Source organism: Plasmopara halstedii (assembly GCF_900000015.1).
Source record: "Plasmopara halstedii genome assembly, contig: Scaffold_42, whole genome shotgun sequence".
NCBI classification, from domain to species: domain Eukaryota; phylum Oomycota; class Peronosporomycetes; order Peronosporales; family Peronosporaceae; genus Plasmopara; species Plasmopara halstedii.
In genome coordinates, this window is record NW_020186963.1 from 753 (window position 1) to 14,713 (window position 13,961).

At 43.0% G+C, this 13,961-nt stretch overlaps 2 protein-coding genes across 2 annotated transcripts; one reads left to right on the forward strand and one right to left on the reverse strand.

The window, feature by feature from the left end:
• Positions 1-832: 832 nt before the first annotated feature.
• Positions 833-3,479, forward strand: PHALS_09371 (hypothetical protein PPTG_02661; the record flags this gene model as incomplete). The annotated part of the gene is made up of 5 exons (XM_024721992.1): positions 833-2,398; positions 2,460-2,669; positions 2,749-2,817; positions 2,890-2,948; positions 3,005-3,479. 5 exons carry the CDS (start codon positions 833-835, stop codon positions 3,477-3,479), a joined length of 2,379 nt encoding a protein of 792 aa, XP_024571610.1.
• Positions 3,480-12,146: 8,667 nt separating this feature from the next.
• Positions 12,147-12,429, reverse strand: PHALS_09372 (uncharacterized protein; the record flags this gene model as incomplete). The annotated part of the gene is made up of 2 exons (XM_024722003.1): positions 12,147-12,219; positions 12,269-12,429. 2 exons carry the CDS (start codon positions 12,427-12,429, stop codon positions 12,147-12,149), a joined length of 234 nt encoding a protein of 77 aa, XP_024571611.1.
• Between the last annotated feature and the right edge of the window lie 1,532 nt (positions 12,430-13,961).

Genomic DNA, 13,961 nt, shown 5'->3' on the forward strand with positions numbered 1-13,961 from the left:
ATCAATGAGCAAAGAAGTCGTTTTATTCCAACAAATTGAGTTGTAGTGTCTAGCGGATACGCGAGCCTCGTTGGGGCAATAATCGATCGGAGCTGTAAATGTTCTCAATTTTAATGAGGGAGGGTGTAACGGGGTTACGCGTACCCTGTTAGCAGGTGTGTGTTACACGAGATGTTCATGGTGTGACCACACCCAAACAAGCATACGGTACGGGGCTAGGTAGCCAGTGTTATGCATGTATTTAGATTTTACTATGTATATCTAGGAAAATCTAACCTTTTAAAATTTGGATAAAAAAATAAATATCAATCAGTTTTGAATTTTAAACAGAAAAGCTAATTAGCCTTGGGTAAGGCAATAATTACTCTTGGAGTAAGCGGATTGCGATCCGCTAACTCGTACTTGCTCCAAGTATAGAACGAACGGTCGGTGACCTGAATTACGCTTCCTCAAGCGCTAAGCTACGGCAGCCCCGCTGCACCCCTGTTACCAGGGTACATGTAACCCCGTTACACGTCTGCTTTGCGCAAAGACAAAGTAAGTGTGACCCCAGTGTGTTACACATCAGACTGGTACACGAATTATGTGTCATGTACACTATACACTACGTTCCTATCTCATTTGCACAGAAGGCTAATCATGATTTTTTATCATGGTACTTCACTTTGCTACTTCTGGGCTTTGCTAGTAATACTGTAATAAGACGTACACTATCCGACAAACTTGGTAAGATTGATTTAGCTTCCATTCATTTACTAGAAACAAGAAAGATGACAACATACTTGAAGATACTGCTAGCTCAGAATTAAATTTTACAGAAGTCAGATAAAAAATGGCGGGTATCGATGCGAGTCGCGATGTCCGCATGGCTACGCTGGTAGGACGACGCGCAGAGCTGCAAAAGCTTTCAGGTGCAGAAAACGAGTGGAAGCTTTATCGTACACTGTGCCAGTTTAGGCTGGGATACTTTTCGTTTTTGGTGCTCATGTGCATCCTGATGTTCAGTGTCACGTTTCTAATGGAATTTTTTTTCGCTATTTATCTTCCCAGCGCACGAATGGACCCGTTCTTTACAATACGAGCCATCGTACTCTTGGCTGTTCTGCCTTTCGTCCTTATCTTTCTGTCCTACTGCTTTGAAGAGTCCAGTCGTCTATTTCTTGATGCTATTAACACGAAGGAGGGATGTCTGGCCAATTTTCGCTTATCGCTTTCTGTCTGCATTCATTTCTTGCGCCACCGGCAAAATATGCCCAACGATCGTTTGGAGAACGAAAGATTCAATAAATTTAGGTGTACTGATGAGGACCAAGAAGCATGGGCGCGCTTTGTTGGCTGGATTACAACTGGACCGAAATATTTGCTGAGTACAATTCATACAGATGATCCTTTTGATGATGAAAACAAGGAATTTGAGGACGAGAAGAGACATGATCTAGAGCTACAATTCCAGAGTCAGCAAAGTCAAGAATCGGGCTACAATCATAACGACCGTTTACTGCGTTACAGAAGTAGTAGCAGCACAAACAGTAGCGAGGAAAATTTACCTTCAGCTCGGTGGAAACGACTTTTTCAAGTTGCAAGCACGACAGTAAAGTTCAATGCTACTCAATTTGATGGCCCTCCACTAGATTTTTCCACGCTTGTTATTACAGATTTAATTTGCCCATTCGTTTTTGAGGTGATCACGATATGGACTTTTGTGGTCTCATCAATGGCTAATATGTCGTTGTTGGAAGCGTTTACAGACTATATTCAATGTGGCTTCTATATACAGGCGATATACTTGATCGTTTGGATGGTCTGCCATTTTTGTAGCGCACGTAATCGCAAAATGAGAGAGTTTGTCAGTAACTACAGACGCCGATATCGTGATATGCAGCGTGAACTTCTTGAGATAGAAAATCAAAAGCGGGCAGAACATCTTTGGTTGGTAACGATTGGGTTTCGTGGTGTGGAACAAATCCAGACCATCTTCTTTTCGTTTGTGGCTGCACTCTTCAATTTTAGAAGTCTTATGCGAAAAGATCATTCTAATTTGGCGTTAGCGTCAGGAACAGGTAATGAGACGCAAGTATTACACTGTGGTGACACAGTGTATTATACGAAAGCTAGTAAGGATGCTGCAGTATTCACAGATGAAACAGGCGATTCAGTGATCGATGCAAACGAGACTCAAGTAGCGTTGGAAGGCAAACAGCGCATTCACAAAATTGGCGGCCGACTTAATAAATTAAATCTTTGGTCAAAATTTTCTTACGACCGCCGGCTTCGGATCTTATGCCCAGCCGTCATTTTAAGCGCAATAGTCTCGTTCTACGCATTTTATGTAGGCTGGAGTATCATGGGATTTTGCCTTATTCTGCTCGGTGATACAATTCAAGCTAAATTTCCGCAGGTAAAGTGCCCATATATTCCTCGCAAAATTTTGTCCAAATACTAATACGCGCTCCGCTTAGATCTTTGGACTTACATTCAAATTATTCATAACTTTCTTCGTCGTTTTATCCTTCGTGTTCTTCTCGTCCACATGGGCAGTTGGAACATTCGTTCAAGGGGGCGATTTCTTTGTGTATCCACCAACTTCAAAGTCTCTTGTTGCCCCAGCAACTCAACTAGTTACAATGTTAAAAAAGCCCATGCATTGGACAAAAGTTGCACAGTATCCTGTATGTGCACTGGATTTGGAATCACTAGATATTGTTGATTTTGCTCTCATCGCTGACTCGATCTACGGTTGGAATACAGAAGTTCAAGTCAAGTCATTCTCTCAACGTTTCAACGGCACGCAGCTCGGTGATTGGAAGTACGTTTCACGTAACAACGAAGCTGCGGGGCATCATGTATGGGCTGAGCTTTATTTTCCTACGATCAATATGACCGTCATAGCCGTTCGAGGAACCGCTACCGCCACTGACGCTTTGGAAGATCTTCACTACTGGTTCGGTGTGAGCGTGATGCAAGCCTGCAATATTTTTGTACCTTTCTTAAAACAACTTCCAAGTGAATTTGTAGTGAAGATGCTCTCTATGAATTTTATTCGAGCTATTATGCCTCCTCCAGTGTATTCGGAGCTACTCGACCACGTGACCTTAGTTCGCAAACGTGTAGGGAGTGACCGTCTTGTGCTCACTGGTCACAGTCTTGGTGGTGCAATGGCAGCCATGGTTGGTGCTAAGACGCACACTCCGGCCATATCATTCTCCGGCCCTGGATTGTTATTATCACGTGGACGCTTTGATGTGGACGATAATTCTATCCGCGACTTCGTGATGACTGTGAAGCCTCGACGCGACATCGTTCCACAGGTGGACGAGCTCGGTGGCATGGTTCAAGAGATCGAATGCAGGCGAAACAACCCTTTTGCATGCCATAGCACCGTAACACATATGTGCGAGCTCTACGCTGCATGCGGTGACAAGCGCAAGCGTGACTGGTCAGGTGCTACCCAATGCAACGAGTATTTTTATGGCAATTAATTCTAGCTCACTTTGTCAGCACGCTTTTGAAACGGCTCGCTCAACTACTAAATATGCTGCTGTTGTCTTTTATGCGATAATGTTAATGTTATAGTTTGCTTCATCGTGGCATTTTGACTCATACGCATGCAAAGCAGAATCAAAGGTCACTTTTGAAGCAAGGAGCAATGACCCGATGAAGACTTTTCGTTCTCGTGTCGAGTTCCAAAACCCCTTGCTACCAGAGAGTGAAGTGTGCCTGTTAAAGCTTAGTGCGCATCACTCGTCTTACACTTTTATAAGATAACTTCATTGAAGCAAATGACCGGCTACAGCTCTTAATTTGGCATTGTATAATACAGAGGTTGAGGTCGTCGAGGTCGAGGTGGACGCTCATTGCCTCTTGTTCGTGCTTAAAGACAAACTTGTTCTACCATGTCGCGGTGACATGATAGTTTAGCCTTAATAAGCTTTAGAAGTGTTTTATGTGCAAACGAAAACGTCCTAACGTCAACGAGAGATAGCTTTGTTTCTGAGTCCTGTCAGTTCAGTTTACCATTTTTTGCTTGCTTTGGGATCAAAATGCTCGGATACGGGAAAAATTCCATACACTTTAGCTGTTACACTTTTGGGAAGACGTTAGTAGGCGAATCAAGAGTGTAGTGAGCAGTGAAAGTTACTTTACCTTTTGTTTGTTTGAACTAAAACTCTCCTTAAAGGTCAAACATCATTACATGCTGCTTTCATCGTGCATATCAGTGGGAAGAGAGTCGCTTGCAGGTATTTCTTGATAAAGTCCAAATCCTTACTTTTGACACCTCAAAATCTTATATATATATTCCTTCAGAATCCTATTATCCTTGCGAAATGATAGATCTTCGCTGGGATACGATGCTCAGGTCAATATGATAGTATCCACTAACAATATTATATCAGCGGTATGATGGTCGGCGACTTACTCCCGCATCAAGGCATTACCTACGCAAATAATCGATGAAATAATTCTGTGAAGTCATGAATGTAAATTCTTACTTGTACTAACTCTTTTAAATTATTACTATGATATAATATTCAATTAGGTCATGAGGTCATAAACAATGAATGCATCTCTCACTTCGTTTAGTGGTGACGGCCCGAACCTTATCTTCCGACTTTCATATAAAAATACAGACAAAACGATACAATTCATCAACACGAATGATTTGAATAACATTTTTTGCTCTACGTTGGAACATATTTAGAAAGCATTTCATATCAAATGTCATAAGAATATATTTTACAACATTTATGTATATTATAATAAAAAAGCACGTTTTTGATTCAATTTTAGTGAATTTAACCCATTGTGTGACTCATTGGGCCATACGGCTTACCTAGAATGTAAAGGGCTGAAATTAACACCTTGGTTGGACGACTCGATGGCTAGAGTCACAACTTGCAGCACCACCTTGCATGTAGTTTTTCCAACACCATCACGGTTTGTATCAATTTATTATAGAGGATGATCGTACATAGATATATCAGGTGATGTGACACCCGCTTTCGCACTTTAAACATCTTTTCTGGCGAATGAGATGGCCTGCCTGTAGTTAGCCTTGCCTTTGGGCCTATATAAAGTCGTATATGCTGTACGCTTAGTGAGGTGTGTTTGTCATATGGGCATACGAATGAATATCTTAAATCTCAATTTCCTAGTAAAGGCATTTCAAGAGAATGTGTTTCCCGAAAATATATGTGATAGACAGGCGGAAAACTGCGGAGTTTATAAAAAAAAGGTATTGCATACAACTTAGTATGACCACGGCATTTTTATATTTTAAGCCTAGCTCAAATTCCGAGTCTGCAGGACACATCTAATCCAATGTAGGATTTTCTTGTGATAAATAGAAAAACAGACATGATAAGTATCAAAATAAGCTAGACTTAAGGAATGTCACTCCTAACATAAGAGCAAACAGTCAACTAGAAACATTTCGGCTCAACCTATCAGCTATGCATAAGCTCACGTGGACTCGAACCTCCTTTGCATAAGGTGCATGACAACTCCTTTGCTTGCGGTAGCGCTTCTCAACTCGAAGACTGAGTCTAAATAAGAGTCAGTTTGACAGTCGGGTCAAACAAAGATTGTTATACCTGCGAGGATGGAGCACGAATTGTTCGCATGTCTATTCTCGTGACATCAAGCCACGCTTGACACACTTTTGTCTTTCTTCGGTCCCGAGGCAAAACGTTACATGATGGTCTAAGAGTCGGAAGCAGTTGTGGGGAACCTGATGCCTTCACCAGATATAATATTCGCAGGTAATAACCCCCACCAAAAAGCCTCGATCAGGAGCACAAATGACTCCTGTAGCGAGGCTCTAATAAGCGTCCAGCCCATCGAGGACGACGATGAAAAAATTCTCAATTAGGACATGAGAGATTGCTATGGCCATAGGGTCGGCCGTGCTCCTGACAAAGCATCAGCACACCTAGCTTGAAATCGTCACGCTGAAAGGCGCACCCAAGAATAGCTTCGCACGTGTGGTGCTTCTGTGAACTAGGTTATATCGAATGGAAAGATTTGACGCGAAAAATATCGCTAGTGCTCGGTTCGGCTAATTTGACGGGCGGCATGCGATCGAAATTTGCACGCCCGTTATGGAAGGGGTTTAACGGGCTATGTCTAAGTTTAGAACTTATCATTCCGTTTTTTGGAAAAAGATGTGCTCGCAATGAATTTATCAGTCGTCACTCATATTTTTAAAAGAGCGGTGGATTTCGCATTTAATGTGGTGCTCACTTTTGCTTCACGAGAGACGGCTCGTGAACGAAAGCTAGAGGCGCTTTAACATACCAGAGTCGATGTACCTTAGCCAATATTAAGAAGAAGGCGGTGGTTTTCTAGCTACCGGATTGCATCGTGGTACTCACAGACGTTACATCTGTAACACTACGACTCATGATGCCTTGCATGTCCTTTCCCTCACCTGCAAATGACCGAACTCCAACGCATGGTTGATCGGCAAGCTCTCGCGGGGATGTGCTGAGTGCCCGTAGGCATAGTGCGGCCTTCACGAAAAAACACTAAATTTAAAATGAATGTCTACTTCTCTGCGAAGGTTCTCAATAACAGAATAATCTGTGAAAAAGTAGTAGATCCAATCCAATAACTGTATAAGTCTAGTGATTTTGCGATTGCTTACCCATACTCTTACGGAAAATACCTTAAGCTGAAGTTGAGCTTCAGCCTGGAATAATGAGGAGAGGTTACGTCTCCTTGACCCCTCGCTCACATGGAGCTTCACACCTTCTAATGTTCGGCCCATCATACGGTAGTGCTGACTCAGGAGTACCGACACATTGTATATCCCTCCCTTAGAGAGGGTAGATCTCGTTAGGGCTGGGTGAGTGCGAGGGGGAGAACGGATGTCTTCGATATAAATGAATTGCTCTCTGTTATGTCAAAGGGTTACAGCGTGGTAATAGGATGCAACGATTTCATAAAAAGGCTCAATCGCAACTGATACATGACGCATATGTGTCCGTATTCCGGTTGGACCACCAGCGACTTCATGTCGTCTGCGGCGTTTCGACTCGCGCAATAGACCATGTTTTACGATCAGTGGATATCAATGTTGAACGCGTCATTGCGTTGGAATATCTCCTACTTGAATAAATTGAGAAAAGCTTCCAATTCATGACAACGAGCTACAAGCGATGAGTTAAGCCTTTGAGAAATTCAGAATACACCTGCACAATTTGTGATCTAAACAGAGAGCAGAGCTTGAGGGCTCTAACGAAATTCACAGTATTTACTCTACTAGCTCAATGGTATTTAAATTTCATCACGTAAAGACTACTATAGAATAAATACTTTTTATTTCTTACGATATACATTTTTGCTTCTTACGTGTGGCTGGCATGCGAACGTGTACCTTGCACCTCTGCCCCGATGCCGAAGTCAACAAAATATGAAGTTGGTGGATTGGAATTATCATACGCTGTCAACCTACCAATATATGCAGTGAATGCAGTCTAAAAAAATAAAGAGCGACCTCGTAACATCTCATATTTCACCAGCCTAGTTAAACGTTTTCGAGTCACACTTTCAATACCAAATAAAATGCAAACCAATTTTAAGCTCTTTGTGGGCTATAAAGTTGCACCACTATCCGTTTTTGCGAGCTATTAGGACGTGGATCATTCTAAAGTAGATGAAGTATCGTCTTTATCTCCTTATGTAATGATGCTCCTTTCTGCTCTAGAGCAGCAAAGGCGTGGACGGAATCGATCTGATTGCGCTACTGAGAGCGTATAAGCCGACCACCGCGACTATCGGAGAAAACTGACTCCCGAAACAATTAAGAATGTTTGAGATTTTAACCACTAATAGATTGTTCTCTGCTGCTGCTGCTTGATTAGCAATATGTGGCGTACTGCCATCTCTTCCGTGCTAAGCGAGTAAAGGACCGGCTAGTCTTTTAAGATTTTTATCAATTTTGGCGAAGTGAGGAGTGTGCATTAGTTTCAAAGCTCCTAGAACTCCACTGCACAGCTGCAACGCGTATGTATGCGGTTTCTTGCTTAGTCAGCAAGTGAAAGAGCACTCGAAATTCACTCTAATAGCTTTCTGTCTTTCTAGTCAGGACTCATCAGAAACACCACCTGCGCTCAGAGGAATCAGCGGTCGAGTAAAGGACTCATCATTTGGACTTTAATTTCAAATGTTATTGCTTGTCAAAGTGCCGAAGAACATCGCACCTCGTGCGCTAGATGAAGAAAAACGTTGCAGCTGTTTTACAGCTTTACCATTGGCTTTTTAAAAGAATAGGTTGGATGAAAACGTCATTTATTTCCTGACTTTGCAAGCTACAGGCACGACGTAGTTGTCGAGGTGAAATACATCATCACAAATTCTTGCAGTAGATGGCCCAGCTCATTTCCATTATACTGATGTTAACAGCTACTGACCCAGCAATGACCTTGCAACAAGGTCGGTTTCTACTAGGTAGTAGGATAAAAGGGCACTGCAGGAAGCAACCCTGATTACTTTTTGGAAGAGATTAAGCGCGAGGCGTTCGTGCCACTTCTAAGACAATTTTGCCGAAGTGGAACCTCAAAATCCCTTGCCATTTTGGAGTTACTGGTGACAATCCTGGCGAACTTTCCGTTCCTCATTAAGCGTTCCACGCTGAGGTATGCCACCCCTTGGTCATCGATCAGTCCCATCCGACGAATAGGCTTCGGACGTTTTAGCGCGTCAGATCCGTATCGCTGCCCTACTGCCAATGGTAGCTCAGCTACAAAGGATAGTTTAAGCTTTTTTAGATAGCCCTTCGCATCGGATTAGCTTATAGAAGCAGGATTTTAATATGGCTTTGATAAGCTTACTAACAAACAGGATGTGTTTCGCATACCTTGAGAAATTGAACGTGTAGCTCAATCCCGTTGTGCATTGCAGCGGGTTCACAACCTAGTATCATAAACCGCAGACATTACATGTGTAGGTAATATTACTGAAAGCTATGTAGCCTTTCATCCACCACATTATACCTTCATCAGCCTCTAAAAATCGGCAGGTTTGCATACTGACTCCCAGCCATAGCGTCGCTCAATCGATGCATAACGCATATCATTAATGACACGAAATCCGTAAATTTGTTATAAGGCTGATAACAGCAACCGAATTTGTGTCAACGAGCCCCACCTTGACTAAAACCGACAGACTGGTCAAAGGCGACAGCTCGTGCGATAAGAGTTAGACTTATTCGTACACTTTGGTTGTACGTATATTGGTGCTTTGTTATTTAGTAATGCCGGGTCCCGAGTATACAACTTACTAGTGTGACTAAGCGTCTTTTTTACTCGAGAATGATTTCCAAGAAGGGTACATATGCCTCGTAAAGATTTGTGTATTTAAAATTCTCAACGCGAGGTTCCATCATACGCTGTGTGTTGAGTTGGTCGCAGAGGGCATAGGTACACTCAGATTAATTCATTGGTATGACCAACCAATTCGATAAAGATGCACAAAGAATATACGGACGCTTTGTCGCTTAGCGATTTCGGTGTCACAAATCATGTTGCGTCTAACATGTACATCATACGTATCAGTGCAATAATTGGTGGCATCACCATCGTGACTTGCTGATGATCATATTCGGGTTGATGCCATAACGCATTTGGCACCGCATTCAGCCTACCCGGCTTTTGACTTACCTTTAAGGTATCCTTGGCAAATGCGTAAACATTTTGTCGTCCTCTGTAGCATTGACTGGCGACATCGCTGTGTCAGCGACGCATGAGCTACAATTACAATTAAAATGACTTTGAGTCAAGTATGCACCCCTAGATTGACATGATCAAATCTTTATTGCGATTTTTTCCATCTTCGTAATCAGGGTTGTTGTTTTCCACTTTATTTAGCATGTGAGACCTAAACTTAATTCTGCGGTCAGGACTGTTGTATCCACCTTAAGAAACGACTATCGTACAAAAAAGGTGGAAGCGTCACAGTCGCCATAAATCAGCCGATATGGGTTTGACTGAGTTATATTTAAATGAACCAATTGCTTTCTTTAATTGACTCAAATACCGCCGATTATTATGCAACAATTCGGCACCAATTGAAGATTGGCGATGGGCAGTACCATTTGGACAAATTCTTGCAGAATATTTGTGCAAGAATTTAGCTTGATTTGCCACATTTCTTTAGATCGCGTTGGATTTGCGGCTTAAGCCAGTATACGATGTTATTTATTAAGTGTAGTCTTCCAAGAGGTGATGAATCTGAAATGAAAATAGAAATTTACTGGGACCAAAGTCACACTTGTTTGTGTTGAAAAATTAGTTCGCAATCACTCGAGCGCTGTTCACAAAGTTTAGATGTGGATGTGTTAAGCACTTCGCTTGGAAACTATAATCGCAAGATTAATGTGGAAATTCGTTTCAAAAAACAAAACTCTACACGACTTAGGATGAAAATAGCGTCGAAATAGATTTGGTTTGAGGCACGATGTGGCCTAAACAGCTGCATCACTTGTCGTTTGGACGTCGCTGGTGTGTTAGACCCTTGAAGCAACGAAAGCCACTACCAGAGCATCTTGCTTGCAATACGCACCGCAATGAGATAAATTTCGGTAATTCCAATTAACAGCTCAAAGTACCCATCCCTTAGGTCAAGTGCACTGAAACATGCGATCAAATATTATGTTCTGTAGTGGATCTTGTCTGAATCGGCGTTTGTGCCGGTATGGCTACTTCAGTTGGCTTATTGTATGCATGCACGATTTGTCTCCTGCCGTTAGCATTTCTGATTCAATTTTTCGATACCGGGTAAGAGCAATTTACCCCTCTTACCAATTCTGCTCTATGCTTGACACAGAAGACCATTGCACAGTGACCTTAGTAAAAGCCACCGTACTTGCATTCGTAACTAGGTTGCTTTTATCACGTATTCTTCGGTTTGGAGGCAAAACGCTTGGCGGGTCTGTTGTCACCACGTCGCTTTGAATATTCAACACTGGTAAAAGACCCCGAAGGTCCTTGTGATTTGCCATCCCACTCCAAGCAGTTAGCTGTGCGATTGTGGTTGCAAAAATGAGCTTATTTCCTCTACCGGAATTGAGCAAGCCGTTTTGATGACTTTATCGTCTTCAATGTTACGCAAATATCCTGTTAAAATATGCTTCAAGCTCATTATAGCTTAAGCCGGCTGTGACGACGGAGAGTTACAACCCCTTGAGCTCACGCGATAGCTTTATTCATGAGTGATCAATCATTCTGTTCACGAACCCATAGACCGTTTGTACTCAGCACGGAAAATGTGTCGCAATTCATGCTGACTCATTACAACCAATATGTTGTAATAAATGATAATACATCGTAGTTAGTCTCAATGCTTGTTTTGCTAATTCTGACATATAATCACTAGTTTCCATCTGTCCTGGCACAGCAAAATGCTACACAGTCAATCTTACACTCCACCGGTTCTGGCGTGGGGCGTCTCAGATCTCCGCTTTAATTTACCCACTCACTAGATACACTTGATTGAAACTACAATTGTCATTTTTTCTCAGAGATACACTACAAAAACCACGACATAAGACAGCTCTGTCTAACCCTAAGACCGTGCCGCTCTATCACTTCTGCCTCTCGAGCCCTGACCAAGCGTTGCTAGATTATTCAAATAGTATCATGTCCTGTATTATGGCTTCATCCCACGTCATAATTGTGTCAGCTTTCTAGTCAAGGCTCCACGAGAAGGAAGTACACAACACGCGACACACGACACATATAACTGCCGTATTCATTCACGGCTAATGGAATTATAACCACGCTACGTTTGGCTTGAGATCACATCTCGAATGCAAGTCCAGAAAGAGATCGATATTCACGCTGTCAAAACCTTGCAAAAAACTATATTTTGAACAGACACCACGCAGCGAAACGCATTAATTTTGTATCTGTAAACGGCTTCTCATGCCTTCGCGCGTTGAACTTCGTTCTCTTTTGGACGTGGAACGCAATTGCATGACGCTACTAAGCCTTTCGAGTCATTTACCCGCCTCATAAATCCTATCACGTTGAATTTATCATCTAACAATCCTGGAAGTGATCACCAGCTTTCTTGCAAGCAGGCAGATTAAATTTATAGCCTTCGATCTCCAAGATATGCACCAAAACATCGATATTTTCCAGTATGCGCTAAGCATCTACTGAAACTACATTTTTCCGCCAAGGGTCGCTCAAGCTATCCGGCTTGGGAGTCCGACGATTCCTACATATCAGATTAGAGATCAAATGACGCAAATAATTTGCGTACTTACTTAAATGTAACATCTGCGAGTACCACAAAACGTGACCTCAAAGCACATAATCTAACTGTCTTTTTAGTATGACCGAGGTCCATTGCTATGATAGCTACCACATCCGGTACCTCAACAAGGTCTCGCGGCACAAATATTATAATACGCGTTTTTTGCCGCATTATCCGCATCCTCGAAGTAACTGAATGGATGCAAGAGGTCTTGCAAGCCAAATCTGATTAAAGACCGCCCAAAGAATTAACTTCAGTTGTCTTCCCCAAAAGATGGCATGCCGCCATCGCGCCAGTAAATTTTTACAACCCGTGGACATATACCGCCTCATCTCATTATTGTTGGCGAAAAATAGAGCTTGAAGTGCACCCGATAAGTCTGACTATACGGAATGAACATCAACAATCTCCTTGTCTTTAGCCATTAATGTTATGTCTTTTCTACCGAAGTTTAGTTTGGAAGTGTGCAGCGGGGCTGCCGTAGCTTTGCGCTTTGAGGAAGCATAAGTCAGGTCACCGACCTCTCGTTCGATACTCAGAACAAGTACGAGTTTAGCGGATCGCAATCCGCTTACTCCAAAAGTAATTACAGCCTGAACCCAGTGCTAATTAACTTTTCGGTTTGAATTAAAAACTGACTTTATTTATTTTTATGTGCGGCAAAGCCGCCTAATTTTAAATGCATAGATTTTCCTAAATATGTACAGGAAAATCTAAATACATATATAACTACTGGCTATCCAACCCCGTACCGTATTCTTGTTTGGGTGTGGTCACACCATGCACATCTCGTGTGACACACACCCCTGTTACTAGGGTATGTGTAACCCCGTTGCACTCTCCCCCATTTAGATTGAGAACATTTACAGTTTCAATCGATTATTATTGCCTCAACGAGGCTTGCGTGTTCGTTAGACACTGCGTTGGAACGTAACGAATTCCGTGCTCAATCAGCCCGGTATCAATAACACTGAAGTTTTCAAGTCTCGCTGGTTCCGACAGCGGTCACGGGCAGAGCCCAGCTTCATCTCCCACACACGGTGTCATGTCGAACGTGTCTCCGCGACATCGAGGGATGTAAATCCTGCGCTCGATGAGCACGGGCTTTGCTCTCCGCGCACGCTAATGGTGACGAGTGACCTCGTTGGGGATGTGGAGGTGTTCGAATACGAGTTGACACTTTTTTCCAGGATGAAATGACGAAGACGGCGAGCCGCACCAGCGGCGCGAGACGAGCCCTGCTCGTTCCTTGCGGACCTCATGTCCGTTTCCTGACTTCTCACCATCTGAAAGATGTGGTGTAATCAACAGTGACCTCGATGAGGCACAGCAGCGGCAGCTGGAAGCTGTTCGTAAGGCAGCTCTAATGCGCGCCCATCCACGGCCGGTCATTGACCCTCGTGTGAAATATGTCTTCCGCACGGCGGATCCCGCTGTGGAAGCGAAGGACGTGGTAAATCGATCGTTACACCCCCACATCATAATACCCCCGACAATTACGGAAGACGAGCTTGCCAAACGGAGAGCTCTTCGAGCTCGTTTCTTGGTTCCACAAGAATTTCCGCTCGAGCTTATCGCACTCGTCTGAGTGTTCAACGAGGTGACTTTCGTGTAATCGCAACGCGGACAATACCTTTAGTGCTAACCCCTGGCGAAAGCGCTACAGATGACGAAGTGCTCTTTGAGCGATGGGTGCAACGGCA